The sequence below is a fragment of the Microcaecilia unicolor genome, chromosome 1 (genome assembly GCF_901765095.1).
Source record: "Microcaecilia unicolor chromosome 1, aMicUni1.1, whole genome shotgun sequence".
NCBI classification, from domain to species: Eukaryota; Metazoa; Chordata; class Amphibia; order Gymnophiona; family Siphonopidae; genus Microcaecilia; species Microcaecilia unicolor.
The window spans coordinates 511,226,142-511,239,708 of record NC_044031.1 but is presented as its reverse complement, the minus strand read 5'-3'; the positions used below and the strand labels follow the sequence as shown (position 1 = coordinate 511,239,708).

The 13,567-nt window shown below is 44.3% G+C and overlaps 1 protein-coding gene across 1 annotated transcript in view; it reads right to left on the bottom strand.

Moving 5' to 3' along the window:
• Nucleotides 1-13,567, bottom strand: part of PREX2 (phosphatidylinositol-3,4,5-trisphosphate dependent Rac exchange factor 2) — a 523,586-nt gene that overhangs the window by 312,842 nt on the left and 197,177 nt on the right. The window contains 2 exon segments of the mRNA XM_030215317.1: nt 5,140-5,227; nt 5,230-5,283. Of these exon segments, the coding sequence (XP_030071177.1) occupies nt 5,140-5,227; nt 5,230-5,283 (142 nt within the window).

The following is a 13,567-nucleotide window of genomic DNA, read 5'->3' as shown; positions in this document are numbered from 1 at the left end:
CGTTTGTAATGTGTAGTTCACTTAACTTTTCAAAGAGCCATGTAGACGAATAATTATTGTTTAAACATTGTCCAATAAAACATGATGCATTTGTATACCCTGCTATTTAATAACAGGAAGAAGAAAAGCCCCAGATTACTGTATTGGCCTAATTATAAGACAGTGCTTGTTTTTTTAATTGATTCCAAAACCTACCTCATCTTATAGGCTAGCCTGATCCACTGGCTGGTGCATAGTAGAATTATCCCACTAGGGCTCTGCATGACATGAACCAGCAGCACTGGGCCCAGCAAGGAGGAGAGAGGAATGTTGCTTGGGCTCAGTGGGGGAAAAGGCACAATGGAAGAGCCATTGGCTGCTGGCCACACTGAAATGTTTTTATTTTACCAATCTGAATACCTTTATTAAAATGTACATATACTAAGAATTTTAATAAGGATAAATATATTCAGGCTGGTACAATAGAAACACTTCAGTGTGGCCAGCAGCCTTATGTCTTTATTGATTAATAAAAGGATTATATATTTTTTAAACGCTTAAATACAGCTTATACTAACAGAAAGGGGTCCTTTTACTAAGCAGTGGCAAAAAAGTGGCCTTATGTGGGGGGGTTTCCGCGCACTAAGTCCACTTTTTGCCGTGGCTAGAAAAATGGCTGATTTTTTTCCATTTTTTGATTTAATGGCCATGCACTAATGTTGCTGATAGTGCTTGACCATTAACAACAATTACCATGTAAGCTCTTAATACTGCCTATTTTGTAAGTGCTAAGGGCCCACTCACTAACCCTGTGCTAATCAGTTAGGGGCCCTTTTCCTAAGCTGAGATTAAAAAAAAGGCCCTGCGCGCTAGCGGCAGGGGCCATTTGTGCCATGCGTGAGGCTCTTTTTACCGCAGCAGGTAAAAGGCTGAACAAAGAAACAGATACAGAGATTTCTAGGAGGGAGCTGCAGGAGAGAAGAGGACTCCACTTTAAGCTAAGCTGCAGTACTATAGGAGAGGAACAGGGAAGCAGTGTGGCTTAAGCTTAACCCTCCAGCGTTTATGTGGGAAGATAATTGAGGCAGTGTGACTTGCCGACAGATATTGGCCCCCTGAGGAAGCTAATCGTAATAGTGAAACATTGAGCCCCGTTGGGCGAAATTGTTAAAGCTAAGTAACATTATTATTCAAGCAATTGCCTAACATCACGTGTTGAACATATTATTCTCTAATGGGATAAATATAACCCCCATTTAGAGCCCTTACTTACACGCAAGTGGAGTTTTCAGACCGGTGATAAGAACGGAGTCAATCTGACTCTGGCATTGAGTGCAATTATTACACTGCTGCCAAGCCTTGACTACTGAGGTTGTTTTCTCCACTTTAAATAGAAAAAAGTATAATTTATTTCCTGATATCGTATAGACTTGCGATAGTTTAAGTACTTTTCAGCTCATTATTAGTATTGAACAAGAAATGACCATACGGTAAGTTTGAACTTACCACAAGGCCATGGGGGGGCACTTACCACCACCCACTGAGGTGGCAGTAAGGGCTTCCACGCTAACCACGCTATCCACGCTAACCTAACGGTAACTGGGCATCACAATTACCTCTGGGTAACCCCCTGCAGAAATATTTTCAAATATTTCCGCTAGTGCAGGAAATGCCATGCGCTGGGGGTGGAGCTGCCACTTAGTTAAAGGGCCCCTTAGTGAGTGGTAATGTAACTGTGACGCACCAGTAGCACACGCACATGTCAAAAGTACCGCGGGACGCCTCAGCTCACCCCAAGGGATGCCATTTTAAGCTGTGGGAAGCACGCATTAGTGCTTATTGCAGTTTAGTAAAATGGCCCCAAAATGTTTATTCAAAGAGGTTTATATAAAAACACATTAATAAAATAATGAAAACAATATTCAACACCAGGGGCGTAACCAGACACCCAGTTTTGAGTGGGCCTGGGCCCAAGGTTAGTGGGCAGAACAACGCCACCCTGCATCCTACAGGCTATTCGGTATCTCCCTCTCCTGCCTGCCCGCCCATATGCCACATGGTCTTTCAACCCCCTTCTCCCCCACCCTGCCGTGTACCTTTCAGATAGCAGGTCTTCACTGGCAGCAAGCAGTAATCGATACACACTGCTAAATGCTGGCCCCATAGTCTTCCCTCTGATGCAAATTCCTGCTTCCGCATAGGTGGGAGTACATCAGAGGGAAGACTGTGGGGCTAGCATATGTGAGAGAGACAACTGTTGTGAGTTTTCTGCTGGCGAGACTTGGGGTTCCCCGCCAGCCACATCATAGATGTGCTCAGTGGTTTTTTTGTAGAAAAAAAGGTGCTGGTACTCATTGTGGGCAGAGTCACCACATATGACTCCACCCCTATTATAGCCACACCCACATTTGCCACACCCCTTATACCAGCCATAGCGCATATAAACAGACATCATTGAAAATATTATACTAGTATAGGAGAAAATAATGTGATTTTTTTTCATTATAAATAATTTATGTAAGCTGTTACAGCTCCAGTATACCCAGTGCAAAATAAGACAGCAGATGTAAATTCTCAAATTGGACATATTCCAGACACTAAAATGAAAATAAAATTATTTTTCTACCTTTGTTATCTGTTGACTTTGTTTTACGATCATGCTGGCTCAGTATCTGATTCTGCTACTATCTGTCCTCTTAACTCCGTTTCCAGGGCTTCCTTTCTATTTATTTATTTATTTATTTACTTACTTTTCTCCTTTCGTCTTCATTTCTTGCCCTACATCCGTAAGTAAAAGCTGGTCCTCTGCAGACTTGACTGTCCAGTGGATCCAGCTTATTTTCTACATCCATGTGCAGCTTTTCTCCTCTCTTCCTTTTCCCTCATCTCATCTCCTTCCTCACTCTTCCCTCGCCTCCATCAATGTCCAGCATTTCTTCTCTCTCCCTTCCCTCTCCTCCATCTACCCATGTCTAGCAGCCCTCCTCTTCCCTGCCCTCCATCCACCCATGTACAGCGACCCCCCCGTCCCCCCTGCCATCCACCCATGTTCAGCAACCCCCATGTCCCCCCTGCCCTCCACCCATGTCCAGCGACCCCCCATCCCCCCTGCCATCCACCCATGTCCAGCGACCCTCTTGTCCCCCCTGCCCTCCACCCATATCCAGCAACCCCCCGTCCCCTCTGCCATCCACCATGTCCAGTGACCCCCCTGGCCCCCCTGTCCTCCACCCATGTCCAGCGACTCTCCTCGTTTCCCTGCTCCCCCTCCCTCCAGCCACCCATACCATCTGAGCCCCCCCCTCAACCCAGTCCCCACCTGCCTACCAGCTCCATGCCGACGACCCTCTTCTCCTGCCACCCGGCACCGTGACCCAGCCTTAAAAAAAATCTACGAAGTGGCGGAGCGGTGCCTCGCGTCTGCCTGTAAAAGAAGAAAAATCGCCTCGTCGGCCGGCCTTCCCTCACTGTGTTCCGCCCTTGTGGAAATAGGAAGTTACATCAGAGGGCGGGACACAGTGAGGGAAGGCCGGCCAACGAGGCGATTTTTCTTCTTTTACAGGCAGACGCGAGGCACAGCTCCGCCGCTTCATAGATTTTTTTAAAGGCTGGGTCACGGTGCTGAGTGACAGGAGACGAGGGTCATTGGCACGGAGCTGGTAGGCAGGTGGGGACTGGGTCAGGGAGGGGACCTACAAAAAAGGTGCCAGTACGCTGTACCGGCACATACCGGCACAAAAAAAGCACTGGATGTGCTGCTACTGGGTAGGCCTAGGCCTGGGCCCACCCGTGGCTATGCCACTGTTCAACACTCAAATACAACTAAAAACAAATACAGTGTTAAAAAAATAACAATTTCCCCAAAGTTCCATTAAAGAATTATATTATTTCTTTTATTAAACTGTGTTAAAATTTTCATTTACTGCGGTTTCATGCGAGATTTTACCACATAGTAACTGCAGATTTAACATGGCATCTATTGAGGGTGTTCCCACTACTTTTCATTACAGGTTCTACGTTAACAATTCAGAATAACAGGCAGCGGGTTGTATATGCTACAAAGTGGTTTGTATATGCTACTTACAGACTTATTTTCGAAAGAGAAGGGCGCCCATCTTTCAACACAAATCGGGAGATGGGCGTCCTTCTCCCAGGGTCACCCAAATCAGCATAATCGAAAGCCGATTTTGGGCATCCCCAACTGCTTCCCGTCGCGGGGATGACCAAAGTTCCAGGGGGGGTGTCGGAGGTGTAGCGAAGGCAGGACTGGGGTGTGCCTAACAGATGGGCATCTTCGGCCAATAATGGAAAAAAGAAGGGCGTCCCTGATGAGCACTTGGCTGCCTTTACTTGGTCCATTTTTTCTTGCAACCAAGCCTCAATAAAGTGCACGAACTGACTAGATGACCACCGGAGGGAATCAGGGATGACCTCCCCTTACTCCCCCAGTGGTCACTAACCCCCTCCCACCCTAAAAAAATAACTTTGGGCCCTGTTTACTAAGGCGCGTTAGCATTTTTAAAGGGCCTACAATTAGCATGCGTGCTAACCGTGTAGGCACCTATAGAGATATTGTAGGCGCGTACACAGTTAATGCGTGTACATGGTTAACGCGCATCAAAATGCTAACGCACCTATAACGCAGCTTAGTAAACAGGGCCCTTTATGTGCTAAAGTTAACAGGGTACGGTCTAAATATTGGCCAGTGTTCGGTTAACTTCCAGGCGACCATTGATACTCAGATATTCAATGCTGGGAGCTGCCCATGTCCCAGCACTGAATACCCAGGATCAGGTCAGCTGGCGGCTATGAACGGCTCTAACACTGCATATCGCTGCGGGCTGAATATCAGGTGGAATGATTATAAACATTTAAATTTTCACAGAATACCTCCAATAAATACATATACTTATTTTTTTTATTACATTTGGAGAAAAAGACCTCAGTGAGTTCTTTATATTAGCGGAATATCCAGGTTAGAATCAACCCATGGTGGTCAGCGGTGTTAAAACCATTGACCACCACAGGCTAAATATCAGGGGGAGTGTTAGTATTTAGTCGTCTTTAGTGGACCACTCATAGCAGAATATTACATTTAAAATGATATTGATAGAAAAACAAATTAGGGTACTTCTAACAAAAAAATTACATATATATTACCTTCCGAGAAAGCATTTGGGAAAGGTAGTAAGCTTTCTCTTCCTGTCTTTGATTAGGTTTCCATGTTTGGACATCATTTTGTAAAGATTTCTCCCTGTTCTGAAATCATTACCCAGGTATCCTGCTCCATGCCCAGTTTCAGACCTGTCAAGACACAAATTTCCTTCTTTATACAGGTGTTCTCCAACACTACTTCACAGACGCTGTAAGGAAAACAGAGACAAAATCTTGCAGTTGTTGAATTGTTGTAAGAAACAAAGGTGGTTTGTGGATTACCAAATCTGTTAATGGAGTCTGTTCCTGCTCCAAATAGTCCTGCATAAAATTATTGTTAGAGGGAAATTTTCAAAAGCCAATTACTTGATTAAGCATCAACACTTCTTTGACCACAATAAGTTTCACTCACTCATTCTTTCATTTTTTGCCTCTCATCTGGATTATTGCAACACCATCTACACAGGATTACACACACTACTTTGAACAGATTGCAAACCCTCCAGAACATAGCCGTCAGAATGCTACGTAAGGCCCGGCATACCGACCACTCATCCCCGCTTTTAATACACCACCGGCTTCCCACCGAATACAGCATCATCTACAAAATTGCATTATCAACTTTTAAAGCTTCCCTGACTATTTATCCAAGGCCAGCTTAACCTATGGACCAGGTGAGATTCTGGTCTAGGGTGCCGGCATTAAAGGGCGCCAAACGCCCAAGCCCATGACATCACTGGCCCATAGGTTAAGCTTAGCTTTTACTAGGGCTGCATGTTAATCTCGGTTAACGCCGTGATTAATGCATTCATTATTAATCATGTTTAAAAAGTTAATCACCATGAATAATTTGCCTTCTGCCTGCCTCCCTCCCCGCCCACACGTTCACACATGGTCCAGAATCTCTGCCCCTCCCATCACCTGGTTTTACCTTTTTCCATCTTCAGTAAAATCTTCAGCCATGCAGCCTCGCTGCAGTACTGAAAAGCTGCTTGCGTCCTGCACCATGCCTTCCCTCTGACTCGTCTTACCCCCTTGGTCTTCTGACGCAACTTTCTGTTTAGGACAGGTCAGAGGAAAGGCCTGTTGTAGGCCACAAGGCAGCTTTTCAGTACCGCTGTTGCGACTGCAGGGCCGAAGATTTTACTGAGGATGGAAAAAGGTAAAACTATGTGGGAAGGGGAGGGAAGAGAAAGCTGTCAGCAGTCGGTGGGGGGGGGGGGGGAGATGCAGGACCACATGTGGACAGTGGTGGGGAGAATTAAGAGAACAGTGGGTGGCTATGGGGGGGAGGGAGAGAGAGAGAGAGAGAGAACTTTAAGTGGCTGAGGGGGAGGGAGAAAGGAAGAGGAAACCTCAGGTAGCAGTGGGGGGAAGGCAGCGAGAGAGGAAGAGGCTGTGAGGGGGGAGGGAGAGAGAACCTGGGGTGGCTGTGGTGGGGTGGGAGGGAGAGATAACCTGGGGTGGCCTTGGGGGGAGGGAAGGTGGGGTGCAATCATGGAAGTTGCTGTTTTGGGTGGGGGTAGATTCATAGAAGTTGCTGTTTGGGGGGTGGGGTGAGGGAGGAATTGTGAAAATTGCTGTCATAGGAAGCAGGGGAGAGGGTGAGACAGATTGTAGGCAGGGGTATGGGGGGGGGTGAACAGAAACAAAATTTGGTTCAGGGCGCCACAACATCTTGATCTAGCTCTGTATCCAGTCGCACTATTCCCTACTTACCAGTTAGAGTACTTCAGTCATGCAAGGTTCCGCGTTAGGAGTCACGGACCTAGAAAGGGATCTGGGAGTCATTGTTGATAAAACGTTAAAAACGTCTGCTCAGTGTGCTGCGGCGGCTAAGAAAGCGCACAGAATGTTGAGTATTATTAGGAAAGGGATGGAAAACAAACACGAGGATGTTATAATGCCATTGTATCGCTCCATGGTGCGACCGCACCTCGAGTATTGTGTCCAATTCTGGTCGCCGCATCTCAAAAAAGATATAAAGGAATTAGAGAAGGTGCAGAGAAGGGCGACGAAAATGATAAAGGGAATGGAACGACTTCCCTATGAGGAAAGGATGAGAAGGTTAGGGCTCTTCAGCTTGGAGAAAAGGCAGCTGAGGGGTGATATGATAGAAGTCTACAAGATAATGAGCGGATTAGAGCGGACAGATGTGAAGCATTTGTTTACACTTTCAAACAACAACAAAACCAGGGGACACAAGATGAAGCTAGAATATGGTAGATTTAAAACAAATAGGAGAAAGGTTTTCTTTACTCAGCGTGTAGTTAGACTCTGGAACTTGTTGCCAGAGAATGTAGTGACAGCAGCTGGCCTTACGGAATTTAAAAGGGGTTTGGACAGATTCCTGAGGGAAAAGTCCATTGAACATTATTAATTTGGGGGGGGGAGGGGTTTTGCCGGGTTGGCCGCTGGCGGTGCTTATGTACTTATGGTCTCTTAGTAATTATTGATTTGTTCTTCCCGGTCCTAAACGTGCATCTTTAGAATCTACCCGATAGTGTACTTTTTCCTTCCTTGCCCCTTTTGTTTGGAATAATCTCCCTCTCTCTTTTCGAAGTGATTTGTCCTTTAAAAGTTTTTAAACTAACCTAAAGACTTGGCTTTTCAAGCAAGTCTTTGGGGAAACAGTCTGACTGGACTCTCCAGCTAGAGATACCTCCTAGTCCTTTTACTTTCTCCCTTCCCTTTTTCCTCTCCTTGTGTGGTTGTGCTGGTTTCCTATCATCAATGGAGTTCCTTTTTCCTCTCCTGCTGATATTTAGTCTGTACACTGCTCTGTTCCACCCTGGTTGCTAGAGCAGTCTAGCAAGTATTTATAAATAATAAAATAAGTTAACACGGATAAATGACAACCCCTTTCCTACATGGGGAAGGAGTAAGCTTTTCTGAGACTGTGTTTAGTCCAAGGGAAGACAATAATGTGCGTGGAAACAACTCTGGGAGTCCTGGGGGAGGCTGACTTGGGGGCTTCTAGTCCTGCCTCTGACTAACCCATGGTCCTGAAAAGCTTGGGAATCACAACCATCTTCTCCTCAGCTCCATCATCAGTGCTGTATGTCCAGATGCTGAAGTCCTTAGTGGGGGGGAGGACTGGTGTGGGACCCCTAGGGCCTCTACAATGGTTCCAGAATGTAGTACTCATCATTAAGGAAGCCCTTGCACAAGACAGTGCTGCTTCTGGGCTTTTGGTGGGGGGCATTATTCTCATGGGAAGAAGTATCCCCAACAAAATGATGTTTGCATATCTCTGTGGATACTATTGCCCAGGACAATTTTCAAAGGGAAATATGACCATATGTTCCCTAAATTGCTGCAAAATTCCCTCAGCCTGCATCTATGTGCTCACTTATGAAAATTGTCCCATTACATATTGATTTTTTAACGGCATATTTGTATGTTTTGCAAACTGATCTGAATTTTAAAAGTTAATTTTATGTAAAATAAAGCCATCCTGGTGCAGTCTGGCAAGTCCTGTGCTTATCTGACTTCCTTAACAATAATAATTTTGTTGTTATGGTTATTACTATTATTTAGATTAATATACATTTTAGTCTCATAATATTCCAATACACTATAAATTAGTATTTAAGAAACAAACACATAGCAACCTCTGCGATGAGACTGCATCTGATGCACAGACTATAAAACTGTACCTAAAGAGGTGAGAAACAATGCTTATGAAGTGATGGGGAGTTATGGGGATGAGGGTGGGTTGCTTTTATAGGATCATATTGTAAATTGTTTTATTTGATTTTATGTGTCTTAGGGCAAATGTCACACAAAAATGGAAGGCATATTTATCTCATTTAGGGCCCTGTTTACAAAGACATGCTAGCGTTCCTAGCATGCACTAAAAATTAGCATGAACTAACCATATGGACACCCATAAAAATATTATGAGCATCTATACGGTTAGCTTGTGCTAAAACCGCTAGAGCGTCTTTGTAAACAGGGCCCTTAGTATTGGATTAATTTTAATATATAATCTCACTCCCCAATTTAATTGTGGTGGTCAGAAATTTTTAAATATGATCCAGATATGCAGCACCAGTACCTAAATACCAGCCAGTGTTAAATATCCAAATTCAGCAGCAATATCTGGCCTTTTTGTAGTCCTAACATTATTTCTTGAAGTATTTATATACCGCTTAGACCTAAGCAGTTTACAGTTTTCATTTACAGGTACTGGGTCTGTCCCTAGTGAGCTCACAGTCACAGTAATACATTGTTCTACTGTTGTACCTGGGGCAATGGGGGGTTAACTGACTTGCCCAGGGTCAAATGGAGCTGCAGAGGGAATTGAACCTGGTTCCCCAGGATCTCAACCCACTGCTGACCATCAGGCATCAACAGGAATTGAGCCCAGTTCCCCAACCCACTACACTAACCATTAGGCCATTCCTCCACTAACATTATCCAGATAGCTATTTCGTTAGTGGACTGAATATCTAACCAGATAACCTCCTGCTCTGCCAAAGCTGTGTCACAGTACTATATGAATAGCGCCACAGTGATCAGAAGAAATAGTCAGCAGCACTATCCGGTTAAGTGCTGCTGAATATTCCACTGGCTGGCACTTATCTGGTTAAGTGCTGATGAATTTTGCACTGACTGGCACTTATCCAGTTAGCAGCACTTGCTGCCTGGAGAAGTGCCTTTGAATATCGACCCCTTTAAGTTTGAGTTTATGATTTGGGTGCATATTTATTATGTATGTTTTGTTGGAACCTGTCTAGAAGTACAACAATTATAAATTTGTTACATAAAATGAAATAAATTATATCATTACTGCAGCTGGACAAATATTGGCATGAAAAGATGAAGTGATTTGTTTAAAGTAAAACAGTGTCAGCTATAGAAGATATTTGAAATTGTATCATGATGGTCACTTACATCAAGCTCAGAAACCGACCCCAGTTGTTCTCAACCCAGTCCTTGTGGCATACGTGGAGGGGCATAATCGAACGGGGCGCCCAAGTTTCATGAGGACATCCTCACAGGATGGCCCCATAAAGGGACGGGGCAGCCCGTATTATCGAAACAAGATGGGTGTTCATCTTTCGTTTCAATAATACGGTCGAGGACGCCCATTTAGGTCAACCTTATATATGGCAGTTCTTAGGTCGTCTTTGAGATGGTCGTCTCCGGTTTTCGGTGATAATGGAAACCGAGGACGCCCATCTCAAAAACAACCAAATCCAAGCCCTTTGGTCATGGGAGGAGCCAGCATTCGTAGTGCACTGATCCCCCTGACATGCCAGGACACCAACCGGGCACCCTAGGGGGCACTGCAGTGGACTTCAGAAAAAGGTCCCAGGTGCAAAGCTCCCTTACCTTGGGTGCTGAGCCCCACAACCCCCCCCCAAACCGACTCCCCACAACTGTACAACACTACCATAGCCCTTAGGGGTGAAGGGGGACACCTACATGTGGGTACAGTGGGTTTCTGGTGGGTTTGGAGGGCTCACATTTACCACCACAATTATAACAGGTAGGGGGGGATGGGCCTGGGTCCGCCTGCCTGAAGTAAACTTCACTTACTACAACTGCTCCAGGTACCTGCATACTGCTGTGATGGACCTGAGTATGGCATTTGAGGCTGGCAAAAAAAGTCTTTTTAAAGATTTTTTTGAGTGTGGGAGGGGGTTAGTGACCACTGGGGGAGTAAGGGGAGGCAATCCCCGATTCCCTCCGGTGGTCATCTGGTCAGTTCGGGCACCTTTTTTAATGCTTGGTCGTGATAAAAAAATGGACCAAGTAAAGTCGCCCAAGTGTTCGTCAGGGACGCCCTTCTTTTTTCCATTATTGGCCTAGGACGGCCATCTCCTAAGCACGCCCCAGTCCTGTTTTCGCTACACTGCCAACACGCCCCCTTGAACTTAGGTCATCCCCGCAACGGAAAGCAGTTGAGGGCGCCCAAAATTGACTTTTGATTATACAGATTTGGGTGACCTTGTGAGAAGGATGCCCATCTCCCGATTTGTGTCGGAAGATGGGCGTCCTTCTCTTTTCGAAAATTCACCTGCTAGTCAGTCAAGTTTTCAGGATAGCCACAATGAATATGCAAAAGATAGATTTATATAGGTAGTGCATGCAAATCTATTTCATGCATATTCATTGTGGATATCCTGAAAACCCGACTGGCTGGACGTGCCCTGAGGATTGGGTTAGAAACCACTGTTCTAACCAGTAGATCACTTAATAACAACTTATAAAATGCCAAATTTCTGAAGACTAATTGACTGGCTATGGCTCATTTGTTATGGCTTGCTAAATGCCATGAATGGGAAGCAATAGTTGATTCATTTTTCTCATAAGATCAATAAGAAGAAAAATGCAGAAAACAGGGTCATCATCAGAAAAGGACTCAATTCTCATTGTCTGCAGCAACTTGAAAAATGAAAGGTCTTTTCAAGGACCCATATGCGTCTCTCAATCCCCCAATTGCTCAGAAAAAGAAAAAAAGTTACCATAGACCTAGAAAATCATTCCGTTTACCACTCTCTGGGGAAACAAAAAAAAAAGGAGAAGCATAAGGATCTCTCAGCTAGGGTCATTCACATACTCAAATAACATTTCAAATGTCACAGGAATATGTACAATACAAGTAAAATGATGGCAGGCTGAGGGCTCTGCAGTAACAAATCAGGAATGGGCAGAAGAGATGGATCCTGCAGTCCACACCTGATGGCATTTTCTATCCAGTTGATATTCAAAACAATTTAAGCAGGTCAGAGAGGCTCCTGCCTGTTTAAATCATGCTCTGTGGGGCAGCCGCTGATATTCATCAGCACTGAACCAGGCAATCTTACTGAATTTGAGCTCTGACTGACCATTTTTTATGTGGGCCGGAGAGAGGTGCTCAGAGTTGGGAAGAGCTGGCAGCTATGCGGGTGCTGGCAATGTTCAGTGCCATTGCCTGCAAACTAAGCTAAGCGACTAAATAGGACCTTCCCCTCTCTCTCTCTCTCCCTCCCTCCTGAAAGAACAAGAAATCCCCCTTCCTATTCCGCTTCCTCCCTCCCACCCTTCAGAAGATCCAGAACCCCACCTTCTGATCCTCCCACAATTGCTCCCAACCCACTCTCTGAAGAACAAGAAATTCCTTCCAAACTCTCCAGATCATAAGAACATAAGTACATAAGTATGCCATACTGAGATAAACCGAAAGTCCATCAAGCCCAGCATCCTGTTTCCAACAGTGGCCAATCCAAGTTATAAGTACCTGGCAAGATCCCAAAACAGTACAATACATTTTATGCTGCTTATTCTAGAAATAAGCAGTGGATTTTCCCCAAGTCCATCTTATTAATGGCTTATGGACTTTTCTTTTAGAAAGTTATCCAAACCATTTTAAAACCCCACTAAGCAAACTACTTTTACCACATTCTCTGGCAATGAATTCCAGAGTTTAATTACACATTGTGTGAAGAAATATTTCCTCTGATTTGTTTTAAATTTATTACTTTGTATCTTCATTGCATGCCCCCTAGTTCTAGTATTTTTGGAAAGAGTAAACAGATGCTTCACGTCTACCCTTTACACTCCACTCATTATTTTATAGACCTCTATCATATCTCCCCTCAGCTGTCTTTTCTCCAAGCTGAAGAGCCATAGCCACTTTAGCCTTTCTTCATAGGGAAGTCATCCCATTCCCTTTATCATTTTTGTTGCCCTTCTCTGTACCTTTTCTAATTCCACTATATCTTTTTTTAGATACAGTGACCAGAATTGCACACAGTATTCGAGGTGTGGTCACACTATAGAGCGATACAAAGGCATTATAACATTCTCATTTTTGTTTTCCATTCCTTTCCTAATAATACCTAACATTCTTAGCCGCCACTGCACACCAAGCAGAGTTTTGTGAGACATATTTTGTAAGGAGTGGAGGAACAGCCTAATGGTCAATGCAATGAGCTGAGAACCTGGAAAATTCCATCTGCAGCTCTCTGTAACTCTGGGCAAGTCAGTTAACCCTCCATTGCCCCAAGTACAAAATGAGTACACATATATAATATGCAAACCACTTTGATTGTAACAATGAAAGACAGTATATGAAATCCTATTCCCTTAGATATTTGTTCTTTATACATTGTTCTTCCTCAAGATGAGGCATTGGAAGTTATCACATTTTTTGGATGAATATGAAAAGGAATCAATGGGCCCTAACAAATTTTATTGTTGTATAAGCAGCTATTGCTATGAAGAATAACTTTTTCAAATATGGTCAGCAGTTTTACCAGCAAATTTTAGGGGTAGTGATGGGTGCTACTATGGCACCATCCATGGTAAACTTGTTTATGGCTTATTTTGAAGAGACATGGATCAAGGCTTTCCCTTTTCATCTTCAGATCTTACTGTGGCCAAGATTTATTGAGGATGTATTTTATGGAGCAGCCAAGCAAAGAGTTATTCAGTCTTCATT